At 38.2% G+C, this 20,196-nt stretch overlaps 1 protein-coding gene across 1 annotated transcript; it reads right to left on the bottom strand.

The window, feature by feature from the left end:
* Positions 1-1,219: 1,219 nt before the first annotated feature.
* On the bottom strand, positions 1,220-18,873 carry LOC100351592 (UDP-glucuronosyltransferase 2A3). The gene is made up of 6 exons (XM_008267781.5): positions 18,111-18,873; positions 8,841-8,989; positions 6,078-6,209; positions 3,624-3,711; positions 3,027-3,246; positions 1,220-2,453 (listed from the first exon to the last, which is right to left on the bottom strand). The coding sequence occupies exons 1-6, from the start codon at positions 18,832-18,834 to the stop codon at positions 2,174-2,176; spliced, it is 1,593 nt and encodes a 530-aa protein (XP_008266003.1). The 5' UTR covers positions 18,835-18,873; the 3' UTR covers positions 1,220-2,173.
* Positions 18,874-20,196: the final 1,323 nt, after the last annotated feature.

The following is a 20,196-nucleotide window of genomic DNA, read 5'->3' as shown; positions in this document are numbered from 1 at the left end:
AATATCCATTAGTTAATTAATGAATTAGTTAAATATAGTGTATTGTTATAGACTGTGTTATCCAACAGTACAAGTGAATGAAAAAGTAGTACTGACGTATACTAAAATGTGGATGACACTTAAGAAGATACCATACTTAGACAAAGCAGTTGTAAAAGACAATATAATGCGTGATTCCATTTACAAAAAAATTCCAGAACAAGCATACATGTATATGTTAGTAGTTGCTGCGAGTGAGAGGGTATAGGGATTGAACTCCAAGGTGTATGACGTTTTGTTTTTGGGTGATGAAAATGTCCTAAAATCAGATTATCATAACAAATCCATAATGCTGTAAACATACTAAATACATTGGATTATATATAGGTGAATTTTGTGATATATAACTTATATCTTATAAAGTTTATTTAAATAATTATAATAATAAATGTTATACTTTTCAAAATAATATAAATTTTACATGTTTTAAATGTTACAAATATTTTACATTTCTTGAAGTTCATAATTTTTCCCTTCTATTGATTCTGTCATATATTTTAAAGTTTCTTACAATTAGCTGTATATCTCTAAACTTTTATGTAGAAAATTATTGCACTAACTGACTACACAGTAAATCTATAAAGTTACGATGTACATTGAAATAGCTACTTGAATATAAAAGCATATTTCATCAAGATAATTGGTCTATAGTTTATTGTTTCTGCAATCTTTGGCTTTGGTGTCAGAGTAATGGTGTCTTTGTGAAATACGCTTGGCAGAGTTCTCTTCTTTTTAATTTTTTAGAATAATTTGAGAATAATTGGCATTATTTCTCCTTTAAGTGATTTCAGCACTGAAGCCATCAGTTCTGGAACTTTCTATGTTGGAAAACTTGCACTTACAACTTCTATCTCATTTGTACATACTGGTCAGCTGGCTTTTTCTCTTTCTTCTTGATTCAATATTGGTAGATTGTAAGCACCCAGGAAATTGTCAATATTTTGAAGTTGTCTATTTGTTTACATATATTTGTTCATATTAGTTTTTTATGACCCTCTATATTTCTGTGGCAATTGTAATATCTCTTTTTTATCTTTCTCTGTTCATATTATCTTTTTTTCTTTTCTTTCTAGCTCAGGTTTTGTTGTTTGTTCAGATAGTCAGAAACAAAATATTCATCTCACTGATTTTTCATTTCACTTTTGTTTATACCATGCTCTTCATTACTTTGTTCTTTATACTAATTTGAGGGTTTGTTTTTTTTTTTTTTTTTTTTGACAGGAAGAGTGGACAGTGAGAGAGAGAGACAGAGAGAAAGGTCTTCCTTTTGCTGTTGGTTCACCCTCCAATGGACGCTGCAGCTGGCGCGCTGCGGCTAGCGCACCACACTGATCCGAAGCCAGGAGCCAGGTGCTTCTCCTGGTCTCCCATGGGGTGCAGGGCCCAAGGACTTGGGCCATCCTCCACTGTACTCCCGGGCCACAGCAGAGAGCTGGCCTGGAAGAGGGGCAACCAGGACAGAATCCGGCGCCCCAACCGGGACTAGAACCCGGTGTGCTGGCGCCGCAGGCAGAGGATTAGCCTATTGAGCCATGGCTCCAGGCTAATTTGAGGTTTCATTTCTTCTTGTTTTTCAGGATGCTGAGATGCATAACTAGGTTGTTTATTTGAAATTGTTCTCCTTTTTGTATTACAGCACAAATCATGATGGTCAAAATTTGGTCTCAGGCATCCATCAAAAGATAAATAGCTTAAGAAAATACGCTTTCATATACATATTATATATATAGTGTAATATTATTCATCTGTAAACATAATGAAATCTTGTTATTTGCAGCAACATGGATGAGACTGGCAAGAGGATAACAGCATGGTGACTACTCTTCAATATAATACGAGGCCATGGTAAAGGAAAAATGGGAGTGGTGAGAAGGAACTGAAATGAAAGAAAAGCATTCCTATATGTCTCATCTCAGAGTTATTGGTATCTCTGTAACCAGTAATGTGAAAAAAGGAGGAAGAAATAGCTAGAAAGACTGAAAAAAAAGACACACTCACTAGCTGATTATTAGCTTGAATGCTAGAATAAGATTGAGGAATGGGGAATATGAAAACGGGAAGCAGATGTGTTCTCCCTGAACCCTGGAATGAATAAGTTTGTCCTATTCAGCACTTTGCCCAAACTTGAAGGGATCTATTCCTTCTTTTTCTTCTTTCCTGTATTTCCAAACTGTTGGCAGTAAAACAACAAGCATTTTGTGACAAAGATTATAACAGCTGCCACACAAGCCAGCAGGAACCCGATCACATCCAAAGAGTGGGCCTGGAACCAGCTGAGGTCATGGACTGCTGGCCGAAGGTGCTTGGCTCCCTTGTGGCGCATGACAAACTCGACCCAGAAGACTGCCCGGTCCAGGGGCTTCATGGGCTGATCGTGGTGAATCCTCGATAACTTCATGGCGTTCTCTTTGTAGCTGGAAGTGCGAACAGAGACAGAAAGTAGAGCGTTCTTATCTTTGTTTTAATTAAAGTAAATGAAATGTGCTGTAAAGCCAAAACTTACTGACGAAAATATAAATTCTTGATGTCACATGAACTTTGCTGACTGACTATCATTAACATATTTGGTGAGGAGACTGAAAAGAAATACACAAGGGTACTTGAAAAACTCTGAGGGAAGACTTAGGTAAATACTAAGTTTATTTTCATTCAAAAAGTTTAAATCCACTCTTAGTTTAAACTTAATATCCATTTTTCATTAATGTTTTTGTGATTCCTTGTATGTATCATTTTCATTTCTTACAATGGGGGAAATGAATATAAAGGTAAATTTGTAAGAAGCTCATTGTCAATTTAACCTTATTTGTTCCATAAAGAAACTTAATCACTGAATGAGCTACAGTTTTCAAGATGATATCAAGACCAAGATGGTGAATTCCAAGACTGTGCAAAAGTATCTGAAAAAACCATAACCCTGGTCTCTAATGCTTCCTGATAAAACTAACAGCATAGTCAATATTAGAACCTTTCAAATCAGCAGTACTTACGAGGGGTCATTGATCACTGTCCTCAAGGCACTGAGCAAGTCTGCACTTGTCATTGTGTGCAGGTTCACCTCCACAGCCACTCCTTTGGCCTTCATGTGAGCAATGTTGTCATGCTGATCATTAACTAAGGGAACTCCTACCATGGGGACCCCATGGTAAATTGCTTCATAGATCCCATTCATTCCACCATGAGTGATGAAAGCTTTGGTTTTGGGATGGCCTAGTTTGTGAAAAGAGCACAGCTGAGGACTGCATCATACATTGTTAAAAGTATTTAATAAAACAGAAGGAAAAATTATAATGAGGTAACTCAATGAAGAAGACAGTGTATCCTACATAGAAGGTGATAACTTGGGTCATTGCTACCCAGGAAAAATTTCTTTTTAAAAAGGAGTCAATGATTCCTTTGGCATTACTCAAAACTCTTAATGTGAACAATTAGATGAATTAATTTAGGAAAATAATCATCAATTCTTTAATTATAATTATAGATATTGGAGATATGTTGATAAACTTCTACACTTGTTAAATATTTGTTGAATTTTATTCACTTTGTCCCTCATCCAGCTGCATACGTGTACTTTCCCATAGTCTTACCAAGAAGATCATTTTGGGGTATCCAATCATAGATTCGAGTATTCGCACCTAAGGTTGCTGGTTTCTTTCCTTTGAATTTCCATAAAACCTATATTTCATAAATAACACAACACAAGAATTTCATTTTAAGGCTACAGAAGGCATTTATAAATTATATATATTCCATTCTATGTAAAATGAAATTTGAGCTAGGTGTATTTGGGGGCACATGTAAACATGTAAGAAACAACAGTACTGTTCACAATTAAAATTGTAAGGAATTTAGATTTATATTGATTATTGAAAAGTAGGCAGGGATGGGGTAAGAGAGAGAGAGGGAAAGATAGAGACAGACAGAGAGATTATCTTCTATTTTCTGGTTCATTCCCCAAATGCATGCCATAGCCTGGGCTAGAACAGGATGAATCCAGGAACCAGGATCTCAATTTGGTCTCCCCTACAGATGGCAGGGTCCCAAGTACTTCACCAATCATCTGTTTACTGCAGTATGCATTAGCAGGAACCTGAAATCATGAACAGAGCTAGGACTAGAACCTAGGCACTCCTCTATGGAATGTCACAGTCTCAAGCAGTATCTGAATTGCTATGTCAAATGCCAACACACATACTCATCTTTTAAAAAGATTTGTACTAGTTTCTTTCTTTAAAAAAGAAGATTTTTATTTATTTGTTTGAGAGGTAGAGTTACAGACAGTGAGACAAAGAGACAGAGAGAAAGATCTTCCTTCCATTGGTTCACTCCTCAAACAGCCACAATGGTGGGATCTGCGCCAATCTGAATCCGAGCCAGGTGCTTCTTCCTTGTCTCCCAGGCGCATGCAGGGGCCCACGCACTTGGGCCATTTTCTACTGCTTTCCCAGGCCACAGCAGAGAGCTGGATTGGAAGAGGAGCAGCCAGGACTAGAACCGGTGCCCATGTGGGATGCCGGCACCGCAGGTGGAAGATTAACCTACTGCACCACAACACTGGCCCCCTGTACTAGTTTCTTTTAAATGTATTATTACCAGGGTAGGTGCTGTGGTGCAGTAGGTTAAAATCCCAGTCTGCAGTGCCATCATATTTTGCTCCGGTTCAAGTCCCAGTAGCTCCACTTCCCTGGGAAGACAGTGGAGGATGGGCCAAATGCTTGGACCCCAGCACCCATGGGGGAGACCCAGAACAAGCTCCAGGTTCCTGGCTTCAGATCTGCCCAGCTCCAGCTGTTATGGCCATTGTGGGAGTGAACCAGGAGATGGAACACCTTTCTCTCTCTCTGCCTCTGCCTCTCTGTACTGCCTTTCAAATAAATAAATAAATATTAAAAAAAAAACATTGTTACCAATGGTCTCACCAATTAAAAGTATCCAAAGGGGAGATTATCAATGAAGAATTGAAAAAGAAAGCATTACTATTTAATTAGTCTGTATATATGAGTTAAAATATTGTGGATACTTGACTTCTGTGTATATTTGAATCATTGGGCCATCATAGCTCTATCTTTACATAGATTGGTCTCACAGGTATAATTTACTCTAGATGTTTCTGTTTGGGTTTTGGATGATTTGTTGTCTTATTTCTTCCTGTTTCTTCTCTCCTTTCTTTATATGTAGTTTAATTTGGAATTTTATGAAGAACAAAGATGGAAGGGTAGTGTGGAGGATGTACGGCAGGTTACTCCTCTTCATTTGCCAATGGAGCATCTTGTTTGGATTTGTACTTCTGCTACATTAAATATTTTTTTGTTTTGGGGAAGTCTTTAAAGGTAATCTTTCATCTGAATACAAACAGCAGCAAAATATTCCAGGCCCCTCCACAGATAATTTCATAATAAACTAGTGAGATTTATGTAATTTAATCAAACATAAAAATAAAAAGCTCTGTGATAGTTCATATATAGAAATATCTAGAGTTGAAATCTAACATTATGGTAATAAAGTCAAAATTAATCAAGTGTCTTAAATTATTAAATAAATTTGGTAAATTATAACATTAAAATACGGCTGTTTTCAGGCTAGAAAATTTTAATTAAGTAGAAAAACTGTAAAAATCTAAGATTCTGCTTCTCAGCCCCACTTTATTGGATAAAGTTCTCAACCAACCAAATATTGGAGATAATATTCTGGATCATGATTCCTCTCTCTATTTGTCATTTCAGTTCCCTCTTTTCCTTATTCTTGGAAGCTAAAACACCTCACAGTTTTTTAAAGGAAGCAAAACAGGCCTTAACATTTCAAATCCTAAAATGTGCAATGGGGCTTAACCTATTCAATTTTATCTTATTACAAAAAAATGACAGTGAAGAGAGGTGTTTCCAAAGTAAAGGCCACGTTCAGTAGGCAAGTAATCAATTGTGCCTAGAAGTGTTATACTGTTTCACAAATTTTCACTGAATACTGAAATCTTTCATGCTAATAGGAAAATGAGACTCAGCTTTCAGATGGAAAGGCACACTTGGATGCAGGGCTTTGCTGACCTTCTGTGGAATCTGAGCCAGGGCAGAAGCAATGAGGTCAGCCTTTTCTTCAGGTAAATTATCAATTACAGAACCCAGAGAAAACACCACGATGCCATCTTCACCTGAGCTCTGGACAAACTCTTCCATTTCCTGTAGTGAAAAATATTCTGTGTATTACAAAGGTGCAGTAGCACCGAGAATAAAATAAAGTCACTTACATTACTGAAATAAAGATTGACATAATGAGACTGAATCTATATTCTGACACACACAACCATCTAGGAAGTGTGTGTGTGTGTGTGTGTGTGTGTGTGTAAAGCATATATTTTGAATACATAATCATTTATTACTAGGATAACCATGTTACATAATGATCACAAAAAATTAAGTAATAAGAATAAAACTTTTTTCATGTATAATAGAAACCAAATTTTAAAAGGTACTTTAAAACTCATAAAAGTAATCATTAAAAAATAGAAAAAAATGTGTCTGAATAAAGCTTCCAAATTATTAACAATTAATTTAAATATAATCAATTTTTCTATTTCTTGACTGTAATGTTAATATTTATCTATTTTAAAATTTGCATAATTTCATGTGTGTTTGGAAAAAAAATGGGAGTGAGGGGAAATATAATTGAGCATTGCAGATTACCTAGAGAGCCATGGCAATGGTAACTTACTAGTCTTTCTGTATTTCTAGTTAAATAATGCCATGAGTTAATAGATGTAATTATAGAATGTAGTATGTAGGGGAACTGGTGTTCACTCTATTTTTTGTATTCGCAATAGATGCAAATACAGCAAAAAAAAATAGAGTTTTGTTTGTAGCTATAGTATTACTGGTAAGAAAAAGATATACATAATCCAGAAGTGGGATTTCATTCATCAATACCTGTCTAACTATGAAGAGATATCCATAATTCTCTAAAACATTCTATTTAGTTTGCAATATCTCTTAAGGTGTTTGACTCATATTCTTCATATTCCCACAACACAAGAAACTAGGGATTTTACTCACTCTATTGACAGTTAAACACAATATTCTCTCAAACAATAATTGTGATGAATTTGTTCGGTTTATGTTGTTGTGGCATCTGTGTTTTATTTATCACACTAGAATCAAGGTTTTATCAACACTGAAAAAGTTTCAAATTCTTTGTCTCCTTCAAGTTCCTCAACATGGTTAATTTTGATACCTATCTTAACAACAGTGACCTCTGATCACTGAATCCCAATATTACAGCCATATACAACTGACTTGGCTCACTCCTCTGTCCTCATACTCCATATGAACTGTGGTGTGCTGCAGTGACCACTTCTCACTCACAGTGACTCAACAGAACTCATGCCACTTGCTCTTGAACTCAACAATCACAATCCAATGCTGTAAACCCACATGGATAATGTCCAGTTTCCTAATAAATACTTTGCCTTACAGATCCCTCAGTCTGTGTTCTGTGTCCCATCAACTGCTAAAACTTCCTTGCTCTAGAAATCTCACTCTTTCCCAGTCACTCTACAAGGCACACTTAACTCTCTTCTCTGGAAACTGCAGTTAATAAACTACTTCTGTTATTTCATGAATTTTGTTGAGTTGACTCCTTTGTTTTTCATTTAACCAGCTAACATGCCATAAACTTTGTCCTAGTCAGTTTGCTATGGTATGTCTCTCCTGGTTGTAAGAAAAGGTGCACAGACTAGATAACAGCCACAGAGGCATCTGCTGCTATAAAGAAGTTTGTACAGTGAAAAAGAGTTGGTCACAGTTGAACAGTCACACAGTAAGCCATGCACCAGGACAAGAAAGAATCCTGTGAAAGGCACATTGTAAACACCTTCAACTAAATATCCTTGAGCCCCTTCAGGTGGGAAGTAGAGTTTATAGCCAATCAGGGGGACAGAGATCTCAAGCTCAAAGTAGACGAAGAAACAGATAAATTATAATTCGTTCTTGCTTCTCAATACTGTTTCTTCCAACATCCATGGCATGCCACATTTTTTTTCTGAAGACTTGTGAATAACTATAATCTCGTTCTTAACTTCAAAAGAAACCTGCCAATAGGCTAAGAAAGAATTGATCTAACTTTTGGTTTACCCATGTCCATAAACTCTACTCTTGCTCATAACTTTAAAGCTTTGTATTGCTATAGCCTGAGATTGAGACCTTGCATTATCCAAGTGATTTCTAGAGAACTTCACCTGAAAGTTTTCTTTACTCCTCTCCTGCATGGTCATAAGAGATAACTCATTATATTAATTTGAGACATGCTTTACCTCTAGATATATCCTATTTCAGCGAGAGATAACACACACATTTTAGCACTCAAAGTGGAAATCAAAGGATCCTCAACAATTTCTCTTATTTGAACACTTCCACTGACTAAATCCTGTAGAATATACCACAATGAGTTTCTAGAAAGTATGTTATCTGGCTATCATCCTGTTAAGTGTCCTTGGTCCTAATCCAAATATGTCAGTGAAGAAGACTAGAACGATCTCCTATCCCTAATTTGCTGTAACTACAACCTGTTATCAACACATTAGTAACATTAATTTATTAAAATTTACTTTAGTCACTTCACACACAGACTAGTTTATCAAAGCAACACCTGAAAGAATTATTAGCAACCGTAAGTCCCCTGTGACACAGAAATCGAATATCGAATGAAAATATGAATGTGTTCATAATCATGTCTGTGTTAGTAAGCTTGCACTATTTCATGTAAGATCAAGTATCATATTATAAATCACCCAAGATCCCTCCAAGTAATTATACTACCTTGGGTAAAGGTTTGGCAGGTTTGCAATGCAGTCCTCCAACAAACTCAATATTAGGCAAGTATGGACGAGGAAATTCAAAATCCCAGTATGTTTGGATTAACCAAATTTCAGCTTTTGCCAGAGTTTCACATAATGTGGTGGGTCTTCCTGGAAGAAACAAGTAACTGTTCAGTAGAGGGAATTGACCCATAATTTAAATGGAAAAATTAGACCATTCATTCCCTGGTAAGGTACTGAGGGAAAAGAAAATTATGTCTTCCCCTTCCAATCCATTTTCCTGCTAATGTGCACCTTGTGGGGAAACAAATGATGGCTGAACTATTTGTGTCTCTTGAGACCAGGAAGGAATTCTGGGCTCCTGACTTGGGCCTAACCAAACCTTAGCTCCATCTCCAAACTTCTACACAGATATATTCACACTGTCTAGATTCTTTGTTTTCTGTGTCATATCTGCCTAGATTGTCAACCCATTTATGATGATAGTATATGGCTTTATGGCTTTATTTTTTTTACCAAAGAAACCTTTTATTTAATGAGTACAAATTTCTTAAGTACAACTTATGATTCTTTCCACCATACCTGCCCCCTCGCTCCAATCTCACCCCACCTCCTCCTCCTTCTCCCATTCCTAGTGGATTCTCCGTTAAGAAAAAAAAAAAAAAAAAAAAAAAAAACACCTGTTCCTCAACCATCAAGACAGTAACTGTTCAAATTCTCAAAGTGTCAATTTCACTTGTACAGATTTCCTTTTAGGTGATCTATTAGTTATCACAGATCAGGGAGAACATATGGTATTTGTACCTATGGGACTGGCTTATTTCACCAAGTATGATGTTTTTCAGAATCATCCATTTTGTTGCAAATAAGCACATTTCATTTTTTTTTTACCACTGCATTCCATAGAATACATATCCCATCATTTCTTCATCCAGTCTTCAGTTGATGGGCATTTAGGTTGATTCTATTTCATAGCTATTGTAAATGGGGTGTAATAAACATAGGGGGTGCATATAACTCTTTCATGTGATGATTTAATTTCCCTTGAGTAATTTCCCAGGAGTGGGATGGCTGGGTCATATGGTAGGTTTATATTCAGATTTCTGAGGTATCTCCAAACTGACTTCTGTAGTGGTTTCTCCAGTTTACATTCCCACCAACAGTGGATTAGTGTACCTTTTTCCCTACATCCTCACCAACATTTGCTGTTTGTTGATTTCTACATGAAAGTCATTCAAACTGGGGTGAGGTGGAAGATCAGTGTGGTTTTGATTTGCATTTTCCTGATGGCTAGTGATCTGGAGCATTTTTCCAGATGTCTCTTGGCCATTTGGATTTCCTCTTTTGAAAACATTTTGTCATACATCTCTTTGTAGTAATTTCTGATGATTCTTTTTTATTTCTGTGCTCTCTGTTGTTACATTAACTTTTTCATCTCTAATTTTATTGATTTGGATCTTCTCTCTTCTTTTTTTGGTTAGTTAGGCCAACGGTGTGTCAAATTTTTTTATTTTTTCAAAAAAAAAAAAAACCCAGTTCAATATTTTGCTGATTTTTGGCATTGTATTTTTTTGTCAATTTTGTTGATTTATTCTCTACTTTTAATTATTTCTTTTCTCCTACTGGTTTTGGGTTTGGTTTTCTGTTGTTTTTCTAGATCCTTGAGATGCATTGATAGTTCATTTATTTGGTGCCTTTTAAATTTCTTGATATAGGCACCAATCACTAAAATCTTTCCTTTTAACACTACTTTTGCTGTTTCCCATAAGTATTGATATGGTGTATTGTCTTCATTTGGTTCCAAAATTTTTTTATTTCTCTTTTGATTTCTTCTATGACCCTCTGTTCATTCAGGAACATTGTTGTTCAGTCTCCATGTGTTTACATATGTTTTAGAGATTCCTGAGTTACTGATTTCCAGCTTCATTCCATTGTGGTCTGAGAAGATGCATAATATGGTTTCAATTTTTTGAATTTGCTGAGACTTGCTTTATGGCCTAATATATGGTCAGTCCTAGAGAAAGGTCCATGCACTGCTGAGAAGAATGTGTATTCTGCAACTGTAGGATGGAAAGTTATGTAGATATCTGTTAGGTCCATTAGATATACAGTGTCGATTAACTCTGTTATTTCTTTGCTGATTTTCTGTCTGGTTGATCTGTCCATTGCTGAAAGTGGGATATTGAAATCTTCCATTACTATTTTATTTGAGTGTATGTCTCCTTTTAGATACCTTAACATTTCTTCCTTTTTTAAATTTCTTAACATTTCTTTCTTTTTAAATAGCCAGGTGCCCTGAAATTAGTTACATCTTCCTATTGAATTGATCCCTTAATCATTACATAGTTTTCCTCTTTGTCTCTTTTAACAGTTTTGTGTTAAAGTCTATTTTGTCTGATATTAGGATGGCTGCACCAGCTCTTTTTGGTTTCTGTTAGCATGGACTATCTTTTTCCATCTTTTCACTTTCAGTCTGCGTGCATCTTTGTTAGTGAGATGTGTTTCTTGCAGGCAGCAAATGTATGGGTTTTGTTTTTCAATCTATTCAGCTAGTCTGCGTCTTTTAACTGGATAGTTAAGGCCATTTACATTTTAGGTGACTATTGATAAGTATTAGTTTACCCTGCCATTTTTTAAGAAATATTCTTGTTTTTTTTACTTTGGATTTCTTTTTACTGGGAGACTTCCTTCCTTTACCTTCTTCCGTAGTGATGACCATGTTTCTGTGTTTCTGTGTGCAACACATCCTTAAACATATTTGGTAAGGCTGGTTAGGTGGTGTCAAATTTGTGGGGAGCAACCCGGACTGGACTGAGTTACTGGAATTAAGACTTATTCTATGCATCTGCTCTCCCACAATATGGCGCTGGGAGAAAAGAAAAAAGCTTCTACACAGCTGCCTCCAGTTCAGCCAATAAACTGTAGGACTTGCTCCTGATTGGAGGAGAGCAGCGTGCTCGGCGTGTGGGCAGCCGAGTTGGGATTGGCGGAGGAGGACTATAAAGGAGGAGAGAGACGGCATGCACCAGGAACATCTAAGGGGAACATCTAAGGGGAACACCTGTGCAGCCCCCGAGAGAGCCGGCCGGCGGTGTGCCGCTCCCCCACGGAAGTGGGGAATGTGGCAGGGGGAACCGCCCTTCCACGGAGGTGGAAGGGTCGGTAGCCAACCCGGGAAGGACCAGCAGCAAACCTGGGGAGGGCCGAGCAGACAAAAGAACAGCGCAGGGTCCTGTGTCATTCCTCCACGAAGACAGGGAGCGACATAATGGTGCCGTGACTCGGATATGAAGCCTAGGCAGGGTTTAGTGTCGTTCCTCCGCGAAGAGGGGGAGCGACATAATGGTGCCGTGACTCGGATAGGAAACCTAGGACGGATAGGAAACTTAGGAGGAAAGAAACGGGAAGAAATGGGAAAATATCGGAGAGAGAGACTAGCAAACAGCCTAGGGAAAAGCCGGACGAAAAAGGTGCCGGAAGAAGCTATTGAAAGCCTAGGCATAGACTCAGATACGGACTACAGGGGGAAGCTGGGAGAAATCTCTAAGGTCGAAAGCGAAAGTGAAAGCTAGAACAAACAGACTCGGATGCGGACTGTGGGGAGAGGCCAGGAGAAATGAGGGAGGAGTATTGTTGGAAGAAAGCTTGGGGAAACATACCGGGTAGAGAAAAATGTTAGGGAAATTGAAGCCGCGGGGGGCAGGCCGAGGCGGAGACGAAAGCCACTTTGGGATTCTCAAGTTAGCCCGGGAATAGGGGGCGAAAAGTTGAAACCAGAAGCGGAAACGTAAGCCAGATTGGGATCCGTCTGATTAGCCCGGGGAGCAAAGGACGGGAAGCCAAATCGTGGGGCAGAGACGTGAACTGGGTTGAATTCGCCAGGTTAGCCCGGGGAACTTAGATTGAATGCTAGTGGCGGACACGTAAGCTACGCTGTGTGACTCGCGGAGGCTGCCGCGCGCAGACAGAGCGTGCAGGGCTCAAGTAGATAGGGAACGCTGGGCTAGTGCGAAGCCGCGCAGATGAGAGAGGCGCGGGCTGAAGCGGCTCAGAGCCGGAAAGCCGCCGAGAAGCAGCCTCGGGGCGGGCGCCGGGAAGCCGCGGGGATAAGAGAAACAGAAGTTTAGAAGTAAAATGAGAGAAATAGGAATGCTGGAAGATAGAAGTAAAATGGGAGAAATAGGAATGCCCGGAGATAGAGAAATAGAGAAATAGAAAGGCCTCCCCACAATACTGCAATGAGAAGGCTTGGATTCGGTCTGCCTGATTAGTAAGGCGGTAAGCACCAGTAGGCAGCTCGACCAGAGTATGAGCTGCAGGTCACCGAAGATAGGCACGAATCAACACCAATAAGCCTACCCACAATATGGCGCTGAGAAGGCTTGGATTCGGTTTGCTTGATAGGGCTTGTAAGCACCTGCAGGCAGAGCAGAGCATGCGCTGCAGGTCACCGAAGACAGGCACGCATCAGCGCCTAAAAACCTCCTCACAACATGGCGAAGAGAGGACCCGGATTCGGTTTGCCTGATTGATAGGACTTGTAAGAACCTGTGGCAACTCTAGCAAGTAGAGCAGAGTGTGTGCCACGGGACACCGAAGACAGGCGCGTATCAACGCCAAAAAATAAAAAGAAAGGGGGATCTGTGGGGAGCAACCCGGACTGGACTGAGTTACTGGAATTAAGACTTATTCTATGCATCTGCTCTCCCACAATATGGCGCTGGGAGAGAAGAAAACAGCTTCTACACAGCTGCCTCCAGTTCAGCCAATAAACTGTAGGACTTGCTCCTGATTGGAGGAGAGCAGCGTACTCGGCGTGTGGGCAGCCGAGTTGGGATTGGCGGAGGAGGACTATAAAGGAGGAGAGAGACGGCATGCACCAGGAACATCTAGGGGGAACATCTAAGGGGAACACCTGTGCAGCCCCCGAGAGAGCCGGCCGGCGGTGTGCCGCTCCCCCACGGAAGTGGGGAATGTGGCAGGGGGAACCGCCCTTCCACGGAGGTGGAAGGGTCGGTAGCCAACCCGGGAAGGACCAGCAGCAAACCTGGGGAGGGCCGAGCAGACAAAAGAACAGCGCAGGGTCCTGTGTCGTTCCTCCATTAAGACGGGGAGCGACAAAATTCTTTCAATGTCACCTTCATTCATAAAGGAGAGCTTTGCAGGATATAATATTTTGGGTTGACAGGGTTTTGTTTTTTTTTTTTTTTAACCTTAATCCCTGGAATATATCTCGGCATTCTCTCCTAGCCTGTAGTGTTTGTGATGTGAAGTCTGTTGTGAGTCTAATTGGAAATGCTCTTAAAACAATGTGGCATTTTATTTCTCTCATGCACATTTTAGAATCTTTTCATGTTTTACTGTGGTGAGTTTGAATACAATGTGTCATGGTGAAGATCTTTTCTGGTCATGTCTATTAGGAGTTCTATGTGCTTACTGTACTTGGATGTCCCTTTCTTTCTCCAAATTGGGAAATTTTTTTGTTATTATTTCAGCAAAAAAAACCTTCTAACCCTTTCTCTCTTTCCATGCCTTCAGCAACTCCTACAACCTGTATGTTGGGTTGTTTCATAGTGTCCTATAGATTCCCAACAGTGTTTTTTAATTTTCTAATTTCTTCTTATTATATTTGTTCTGACTGATTTCCTGTGCTTCATCTTCTAAGTCAGATATTCTTTTTTCGGCTTAACTGATTCTATTATTCAGGATTTCCACTCATTTTTTAATTGTTCTATTGAATTTTTCATTTCCAAGATTTCATTTTGATTTCTCTTTAAGATATCAGTTTCATGGGATAAATTTTCTATTTTGTCATGTGTGGATTTCATTAGTTCATGCATTTGCTTCTGATTACTTCTAAGTAATCCTATGACCAGTGTTTTGAATTCCATTTCTGGAATTTTTCAATCTCATCATCTTCATAATCTAGTATTGAAGTGCTATGTTATTTTGGGGATGTCCTGTTGTCTTCTTTATTCTTGTTTCTTGAATTGGTGTGTTTGCTATTCAGCATTTCTGGAAATACTCATTGGTTTCTTCTTTGTTTTTTTTTTTTTTTTTTTTTTTTTTTTGGCTGTGGTGGCTTTTATCTTTGGACTATATCTGGGTAAGTTAATGGAGTATCTGCTTTCAAGGATAACTACAGGGATGTGATAGGTGTGGCCAGGTAGCTCTGTTCAGTGCTCCAGGGTAGAGGGCATGTCTGATGTGACACACCCAGGTTTGTCCTGGTAAATTTTCTTTGTTTTAATCAGACAGAGGAGAGGTTTCTTCTTGTCTGTTGGTGTACACTCAGCTGAGCTCCTTTCCTCAAAGGAGACCAATGCCTGGGCACTAGCCTCAGTGAGTTTATTATTTGCCCACTCTGCCACAAGGACCACACAAAGGTTCTGTGCAGACCTCAGTTTAAACTCTGATTCCCAGGCAATGTCCCTCACCAGGTAACCAGGAAATCCTGATCATGTTGATCCTCCTAAAGTGATTGCCCAATGTCCCAGTTGCACCCTGAGTCCTCCCATGCAGCCTCAGTGTTTTCACAGTCCCAGCACCCAACCCTGCCACATTCCCGAGCATCCAGCCTCCTGTCTGTTTCCACCAGACTCTGGAGTTTCCTCCTAGTTCATTACTGGGCATGCACCTGAGTTGATGCAGCTGTTACATGTCCAAAATGGCACCTGCTCTTTGTCAGCTTGATATAGGATGCCTTTGCAGGATGATCATGGAGAGAGAAAATGTGCCCCCACTTTGTTTTTTCTCCTTTAGTTTGGTGGGTACACTATCCCCCACAGGGCTCCAAGCCAGATTCCCTCTAGCCTCTTCCTGCAGCTTTTTCGCCAGTGGTTTGGGCTGCTGCAGTCTGCTCTCACCTCACTCTCCAATGCTGGTGCAGAGTTTTCAGCTGCTGGGCTCCTAAGTTGTGTGCATCCTTGCCCTCCGTGTGGGTCCACTGTATTCCTCCAATTTGTGGAGACTTTCCTCTGTTATTTTCTCCCTAACTCTTACAATGCTGTTTTTTGTTTTGTTTTGTTTTGTTTTTAGCTGATGCTATTTTTACAAGCATGGCATAGTTCTGGAGTCTAGAAGTACAAGATCAAGGTGTTAGTCCAAATTGTTCTTTCCAGAATCTCTTCAGGAAAATCTGTTCCACACCTCTCTTCTCTTAGCTTCTGGTGGCTGCTAGCAATATTAACTTACAGACTTCCCTATCACTCAGAGAGTAATTCAGACATGCCTCAGGGGGCAGGATCAGCTGCCCTCAACTGGGATTTAAAGGTAGTACTTTTACTCCACCTTAGGGATTTTTCAAGATGTTTACCATAAGCATGTATTAACTTCAAAACACAAAATGTTAAGAGTTGGGGTGCAGTTAAGCCACTGCTTGGGAAGCTGACAACTCCTGAGTGCCTCAGTCTATAGGGCTTTAGATCTCATGTAAGAAAGACAGTTTAAAGCAATTAAAGATATTCTGTATGTAAATGGATGATTAACAGCAACTATAGAAGTTTTTAAAGGGAAGAGAATGAAGGTAAATTTACACAGACAAATATTCAAAAGTAATGGCTTTTTTGAAATATTATACATGAAGTATATTATTATATTATAATAACTATATATAATAATATATAATAATTATAAGTATATTATACATGAAAGTAAAGTTACACAAATATTCAAAAGTAATGCTTATTTGAAATATTATAAATGGAGAACTATAGGAAAAGTACTTGAAGGAAGATGATTGATATCTCTTAAGTTTTAGACACCAAATAAGTGTTATTATCACATGAATTGATTATTTCAAGCTGCCCAACTGGGAAGATAAGTAAAGATTTTTCAAAATTGCTTGAATGATTAGTCAGAACAAACTTTTTTTTATTACATTTCTGCTCTGTTTTCAATATGAACCTTTCAATGGGATTTTAATCGAAATCCTGTTGTGTTAAAGTATTGCAGTGACCTACTAATAGTTTTGTATTTATTTATAGCAGTAAAATACATAAACATAATTTTCTTCCTTAATATTTTTGAGCTTCATTTTGTTTTCATTATTTTTAAAAAAATTTTATTTTAATTAGTTTTAACAGATTCAATGTGCTTTTTAGGTACAATTCTAAGAACATAATGATGTTCCCTTCCTCTCTCCTTTTTCCCCCTCTCTCACTTCCATCATCCTCCACTCACTCTTTCATTTTTTCTTCTAGTTTTTAGGATAAAATATTTTAAATTTACACTACAGAGAAAAGAATACCTCACAGAATAAGAAGTTTAACAAGTAGAAAGCAAAAAGACCCTAGTTTACCCGGAATAGATAATTTCTATAGACAATAAAGGAATGGAAAAATGACCTATTAGGGAAGACTTGAGGTCAGGAATCTTGTGTTACTGTCTTGCAAGCTGCATGAAACCTAGAGAGTTTTATTTACCTAGGCAGTGTTTTCTGATTATTTCATTGATTAATAAGAGAAAATCAGCACATTTGAATTTACATCATGTTATCAATGAGAACTGTTGAAGTGGATTCCCCTGAACTTAATTCTATGAAGTAATTTGTCTAACAGACTTCAATGAATTATGTCTGTTAGTATTTTAGGAGTCTATTATGATATTTTGTTTCTCTGTTCGTGACTCTGTACTTTTTGAATATAGTTTGAGAAGCAGCCTAACTGCATTGACATGCAGATCACAACTGAATGCATGAAAATCACAACAAAAACCATAATCTAGAAGAAAGGGCAAGGAAATTATAAGTCAATTTATGTACACTGGTTTAGGAAAAAAATCTATTGTATTTTATATCACAAAACAAAAATATCAAAAGAGTTTTTAAATTACTACAAGACACCAAGTAGTGAATAATTTTCATATTAATTTCTCAGGCATTAGTATAATAATCATTCAAGATGTTAAAACATCCCAAAAGATATTTCAATATGAGAAGCCATGACTAAAATTCTCTATAGCAGACTTTGTGAAGAAACTAAAGAAATATATGAGATGGAAGAATCGTGGGTACCTTGTAATATAAATGGTACAAACTTAAAAATAATCATTAATGATTCTCAAAAACATCTTGTACATTTTTAAAAAGTTTAAATAAAATATGAAAATCTCTGTGTTAATGTCTATCATATTTTATTGATAAACTTTGGCTTTATTTTAGAATGGAAAGCAAGGTTTTCTAAAATTTGAAAACTCATAAGTCATTTTGTATATAAGACATGAAATCTGTCCATATTTCTTTTCATAACCAGTTTAAAATAGAGTCACTTACCTAAGGCTTCACTATAAAACTGGTTCCAAATTTGAAAGTCACCACCTTGAATCCATAAGTTAGAGAAAACCAAAAGCATTGCATTTTTCACTCTTTCCAGAAAAGTCATCTTGTCTGGTAGCCCCACCATAGTCACAGGGACATACGAAGGTGGAGATGGAAGTTTCCCACAGTTCCTCTCCATATTGCCTCCTACGGAAAACTTAAGAGTGATTACAAAGGGAACTGCAAGCAGCTCAGCCACCAGCTCCCCACAGGGCTTCAGAGGGTCGATGAGCATTACATCATAGTTGGTTTCCTGCAGCTTCTTCATGAGTGTCTGGTTGTAGATGACACTCTCACAGAAAAGTTTAAAACTTTTATTCATCCCCCTTAAGAGGTCACTCAGTTTTATTATTGATTGCCAGGGTAGCAACAGTGGTGAGACATTAAGAGGTAGCTTCTGCATTGCTGCATGATTTTTCTTGGTATTCTCTTTGACAAATGGCACATCAACCACCTCAAAGTTCAGGGCAGAGGGGTTCCAGTGATCAATGAGAAGAGTATGTGGATGGGTGAGCACTGTTACCTCATGGCCCCGCTCTGCGAGTTCTTCTAGAATGACCTTGATAGTAAGCCAGTGGCTCATGTCACAAGGCCACACCAGCACCTTCCCACAGAAGCCACAGCCAGCACAGCAGAGTTGCAGCAGCAGGACTGAGGAAGCCCACTTCACGGACACCATGGTGCAGCTGCTCACACGGCCCTTCTGAGGACGAGTTTTAAGTGCGCAAAGAGTTGGAGTGGCAATTTAAACATAGAAGAAATTAAAAATTAACTTTGAAAGGGAAAAGGTCATGTTATTTTCATGTTAAATTTTTATTGGAAGATTCAGACAGAAAGTTCTTGGGTTACCTAGGTTGGTAATGAAAGAAATGACAACAGTTAAAAAAAAACTTTAAATTTAAAGTTTTGCACACAGACAAAACAGCCAATACAACTTGATTCCAAACTTAGTCCAAGATATCTGGTGCTTTGGGAGAACACATATTATACATACTTATCCCTTCGGTCTACTCACTGATTTAATTAGAATGTTTGCTTTACCTAAACATAAAATTTATATTGGTGTCATATGATACGTGCAAAGGTTTTAGGATTCCAGAAAGTAAACATAATTTCTTGTATAGGAAAGAACTAGGAAAAGTTTTAGTAAAACAAGTGACTTAAGAGGTGAAGCAAAGGGGACACAGGAGCAAAGGGAAAACTTGTCGAACTGGCTAAACTAAAGAAGATTTGCCTGAAAAAAAATGAAAAAAAAAAAAAGAAAAAAGAAAACTTAAAATGAGATGAGCCAGATGTCTGATGAAGCAGATGAAAAGAAGCCACAAATGGTTAATATCATACACTATTTCTTATCAGTGTCACAACTCGCAATGTCTTACAAAAGCCAAACAGGACTTTACCATATGATGCTGCCATTTTGCACTATGGAGCATTTATTCCATAGAAATAAGAACTTATGGCGGAGGGAAAGCCATTGTAATTCATAAACTGTACTTTGGAAATTTATATTTATTAAATAAAAGTTAAAAAAAAAGAAAGAAGAACTTATGGCACACTAAAGCCTCTACATGAGTGTTATCAGCAACTTTATTCATAATAGTACCAAAAGAGAATTGAAAATGAATCTTGATGTGAATGGAAGGGGAGAGGGAGCAGGAAAGGGGAGGGTTGCGGGTGGGAGGGAAGTTATGGGGGGGGGGGAGCCATTGTGATCCATAAGCTGTACTTTGTAAATTTATATTCATTAAATAAAAGTTAAGAAAATAAATTTGAACAGAAAAAAAGCAAACAAGTTCCTCATAAAAAAAAAAAGACACTAAACTGGTAGGACTGTTGTCTTATAAGAGGATCTTACAAGATTGATTGATCTCTCTCTCTCTCCCTCCCTACTTCCTTCCCTCCCACCACCCACCATCTGTCTCTTTTCCATGTGAAGATACAATGGGCGCACACCCAGGACAAGGGCTCACATGCTTGCTATCTAATCCAGAACTGTCAGATAACTAACTTCTGTTGTTTAAGCCACCTAGTCTGGGCTATT

This window comes from Oryctolagus cuniculus, chromosome 8 (assembly GCF_051225735.1).
Source record: "Oryctolagus cuniculus isolate XC-2025 breed Fujian yellow rabbit chromosome 8, ASM5122573v1, whole genome shotgun sequence".
Classification (NCBI taxonomy): Eukaryota; Metazoa; Chordata; class Mammalia; order Lagomorpha; family Leporidae; genus Oryctolagus; species Oryctolagus cuniculus.
Note: the sequence above shows the minus strand (reverse complement) of the source record. Positions and strands in the feature narration are given on the sequence as shown.